The sequence below is a fragment of the Serinus canaria genome, chromosome 5 (genome assembly GCF_022539315.1).
Source record: "Serinus canaria isolate serCan28SL12 chromosome 5, serCan2020, whole genome shotgun sequence".
Classification (NCBI taxonomy): Eukaryota; Metazoa; Chordata; class Aves; order Passeriformes; family Fringillidae; genus Serinus; species Serinus canaria.
In genome coordinates this window covers 19,056,428-19,060,821 of record NC_066319.1, presented here as the reverse complement: position 1 = coordinate 19,060,821, position 4,394 = coordinate 19,056,428, and the positions used below count along the sequence as shown (strand labels likewise).

Below are 4,394 nucleotides of genomic sequence, written 5' to 3'. Positions count from 1 at the left end.
AATTCAAAGCTTTTACAGAAGATGATCTGCACCAGAAGAATAAAACAGAGCAACAGAATGAAGTATCGTCATCCATCTGTGCTAGTTTTGTCCATCCTTCTTGAATGAACATGTTTCCCAGGGCACTGCTTCCCTAGCTCAGCATCTCTAGTTTCACACCAACCTACAACTACACCATTTTTGAACATGTAACTTATATATAAATTATATATAACTTGAGGTAGTCACCAGTCACCAAATAGGAAATCATGTTTCTTCTTGAAAGAGGTAATTAGCTAGGCTCTGGCTCTAAAGACATTGCAAACAAGATTTACTTCTCATTAGCCATCAAAGCCACAGTTGTGCCATAATTATAGAAGTACTTAAACAGAAATAAAAGCTTAGATGCTTGTGGCACAGCAGTTTGCTCTTCACAGTGGTTTAAAATGTATGCCAGCAGTTTATTATTTAAATATATTTTCATGAGGTAAATGTGACAGAAACTGCTGCATTCCAGTTACAAAGCAATGCTAAAGAAGAATTAAGAATTACAGTTAAGTTGTGTATTATCATGTAAATGACAAGGGAATGTCACATGGGATTCTGTGCATTGTTCGTAGAGATAGATGCAGTGAACTATAAATACAAGTTCAATAGAGAGCCTTGACAGTTCAGCAGCTGAATGAAAGCTAGTCTTGCAGGCTGCTGGGACATTTTGAAATAAATACTCATACACAAAGATGCACTATCTAACATATCTAATTAATCAACCATTATTTTTGTTTGTAAAACTGTTGTCTTATTAAAAAGCTACCCCCCAAAACCCCCAACAACACTGTAATGGTCAACGAAAATTGTCTTTATGTGAAGTTTAATCTAAATAATGAATATTAATAGGCCAAAGACCTCCTGCAGGTAGGAATGCACAGCCCTCCCTGAGTTCAAGGCAGGGTTAGTGCTCAACACTGAAAACAGCACCTACATGCACAGCAGCCACTGGGACATGCTGCTGCCTTCATCAAGAGCTGCCTGTCCAGATGTAGAAGAGATTATGCTGCTGTTTGATCATAGCAGGATATATACTGGCATTTGGGGTCTAAAAAGGATTAGTTTATCCTTTGTCCTTATTCTGGCTGTTATTTTAAGCCGTACAATGGCCTCTTCCATGAATACTGGTACATTTAAAAAAGCAAGCAAGAGATGCCAATATTTTATTTTGTATGTCCACTGCTACTACTTCACCCTAGAACAGAACTTCTGTAGAAAAAAAAAAACCCACCAACTATTTCAGCATGATTAAAAAGCTCTCCTGTTCTTTAATCCCTTCATTCCAATGATAACCAAAATGGGAAGACAGGATGAACACCACTGAAAGCAACTGCTATCCCTGGACAAGCCTCTGGAGCAGGAACAACTGACATAACCTGTGCCAGGTTGGTATCCAGTCCCAGCATCCCAAAAGGCTGGCAGCAGCTAGCCCACACCAGTTCTGTCAGTTTGCTGAAGCTAACTGCTTCAGTTATCTCGGGGTTAGCCCAGGCAGTCCATTTCAGACTTTGAAAACCAGATAAATGTCTATTCAGCTGAAGCACTCACACTACTTTAGCCACTCCAAGAGCTTTCCCCCTTTCAGGGACACCTAAGAATGAGAGTAGTATTTGAAAGCTTAACTCTAACCTCCTTGCCTCAGAGGGAACGAGTAAAAGTTCATTCTCTTCAGTGGAGTGACAAGCTGTGAAGTGGTGACCTCCATCACCCACCAGGAAAGACCGAGGAGATGCATGCTTCCCTATCAAAGCTCAGGCAAACATCCAGGCCACAGAAGGCAAAACATTAACACACTTTACTGAAATATCAGTTTCTTTAGTATGTTACAGAAAAGTTTATGAACATATACAATGTACATAAAAGGCAGACTTTGTAAAATAAAAAGGTCTTCTATAAAAAAAATATTAAAAAGTCAAAGTAAAGTGCATGAAACAGTTTTTCCTCCACTTTAACTATTGTGTCAAAATCTTAGCAATAATTTTAAAAATGGGAGATCTTCTTGTGCCACCCATTAGTCAGTTACTTTACTGGTGAGATGAAATTATGATGATTACAAGCAAACCCTTAAAAATCAGAACAGTTTAACCCAACGAATCCACAAAAAACCTAAGAATATGGGCTTCCTATACACTTCTCATCAACAAGATTTAACAATCAGTGGAAAGGTTCACTCTCGTTAAAGAAAACTGGTAGGAAACAAGTTTCATAAATAGGGCAGTTTCGCTAGTTAGGGGCTCCCCTATTGTGCAATCAGTTCTTGGTCTATTGAACATCAACATTCATACTTAAATATGCCGTTGCAAAAGGAATAATATATAAAAAAATTTTCTGCCTGCCTTCGTTGGAAGGAAACAAGTTACTCGACCCCAATTCAGACAAAAGACGACTGCTCTCCTGTGGGGTCTCTTATGAGGGCGAGTGCACGAAGAGAGTTAAGGAACTGAAGATGCTGAACCCTCTCATTTTTCCAACTCTGAGGGCAGAGTCCTGGAGTGGAACTGGGACGTAATTATAGCGATTGCGTTCTGCATCTTCAGAGTTCTTGACAAAGCGAATAAATCGCTCCACTCGACAGCCCCGGCAGGCAGGTAGCCCATTATTTGCCCCGTCCCCGGCAGTCGTAGCGACTAAGGGGCATCGAGGTTGCAGGCTGGTTCAGCTGCGGCCCGCGGCCGCTGCCGGGGCAAGTCAGCCTCGCTGCCCGGGAGCAGAGGGAAGCCGGAGCGCTGCGGCCCCGAGGCGCTCAGAGCACGGCGGCCTGGGCGCGGCAGTGGGCGATGTGGCGGTGCACGAAGTCAACGCGGGCCTGCAGGAGCTCGGCCTGGCGCTCGGAGAGGAAGCCGAGGCGCGCCCAGAGCGGCTCCCGCGCCCGGTACCGGCGGCGCAGCTCGGCGGCAGCGCTGCGGCGGCGGTGCAGCTCGGCCACGCGGCGGGCCGTGCCCTCGCGGAACACGCACACGGAGCGGAGCAGCGGCTCGTTGTAGGGGTCCCACATGGAGAGGAGGCGGTAGCCGTGCACCAGCCCCGCCTCGTTGTCCATGAAGACGAGCCCGCCGTCGGGGGCGCGGAGCAGGTTGCTGGTGGCGCGGCGCATCACCCGCGGGTCCCACTGCAGGCTGAAGAGGTTGCTGACCAGGCGGTCGAAGTTGGCCGTCAGGTAGTCGAAGAGGATCAGATCGCTCCACTGCACCAGCTCCACCAGCTGCGACGGCGACAGCCCGACCAACTCCCCCGCCGACAGCGGCTGCAGCCGCCGGCCGGCGCCCGCCTCGGCGCCCCAGGGCGCGGGAGCCACCACGGTGGTGAGATTGTCCACCCAGCGGGTCAGGCTGACCACGGCGCCCTCGGCCCAGTGCGAGCCGCGCAGCTCCTCGCGCACCGGCTCCCACTGCCGCCCGCGGGCTTCCACCAGGGCGAGGACCATGGGCGGCAGCCGCTCCTGCATGCCCAGCACCCCGGCCAGGTGATACGAGAGCGCCTCGCCCTGGATCTGCTCCGGGTTGATGCCGTAGCGGACGCAGGCGCGGCTCCCGTCCGACAGCCGCGCCAGCCGGTTGGAGCTGCGCCCGCAGCCGCCCCGCTCCAGCGAGGCCACGCGGGCTGCGCGGGCGGCCGAGAGCCACGCCGCCGCCTCCTCCGCCGCGAAGCCCGGCGGCACCTGCTCCTCCAGCTCACGGCTCCAGAAGATGCCCCGCTCCACCGGAGAGGCGGTGTCGGCCGGCGGCTGCGAGTCGGTCACGGCGAGCCGCTCCTCACCGTCCCGCTCCTCCCGGTCCGTCGCCGCAGCCGGCACCGCCAGCAGCGTCCGAAAAGTTTTCTGCCCGCCGCCGCCGGACTCGCCCCGCACCGGCGGGGAGCGCCCCCAGCCCCATCGCCCCGGAGAGTGCCCGGTGGGCGGGCGCTGCTCCGGCAGCGCCGCCGCCTCCCGCCGCAGTAGCACCGTCCAGAGCCCCGGCAGGGCGCCCAGCAGCAGCAGCCCCAGCACGGGCAGGGGGCCCGGCGCGGCCCGCCTCACCCGCTTCATTCTCACGGCCGCTTCACGCCGCTACCGCGGGACGCGGCGGCGGTGCAGCCCCGCCGCTCGGCCGCTCAGCGCAGCTCTGGCGCATGGCCGCGGGCTGGATTTGCCGCCCGGGCAGCGGCGAAGGGAGCAGGCGAGCCCCGGCGGCTGCCCCACGCCGTGTGCTCCCAGCTCCGCCGGCGGCCGGGAGACACGGGCACCGCACCACGTGGGGGAGCCGGGGGGGCGCGCCCGGCCCGCCCCGTCTCCCGGCGTGGCCCTCCGCTTAAAACGGCGATGGCCCGCGCGGCGGGGGTGGCGGTCCCACACGCGGCGGAGAGCCCCGTCGAGGAGGCGGAAGGGTCGC

The 4,394-nt window shown here is 54.4% G+C and overlaps 1 protein-coding gene across 1 annotated transcript; it reads right to left on the bottom strand.

The window, feature by feature from the left end:
- Window positions 1-1,800: 1,800 nt before the first annotated feature.
- On the bottom strand, window positions 1,801-4,077 carry FJX1 (four-jointed box kinase 1). Its single transcript, XM_050975600.1, has one exon. The coding sequence runs from the start codon at window positions 4,049-4,051 to the stop codon at window positions 2,771-2,773; it is 1,281 nt and encodes a 426-aa protein (XP_050831557.1). The 5' UTR covers window positions 4,052-4,077; the 3' UTR covers window positions 1,801-2,770.
- Between the last annotated feature and the right edge of the window lie 317 nt (window positions 4,078-4,394).

Coding starts and splice junctions, on each gene's coding strand:
- FJX1 (XM_050975600.1), bottom strand. CDS start 4,051: ATGAAGCGGGTGAGGCGGGCCGCGCCGGGCCCCCTGCCCGTGCTGGGG.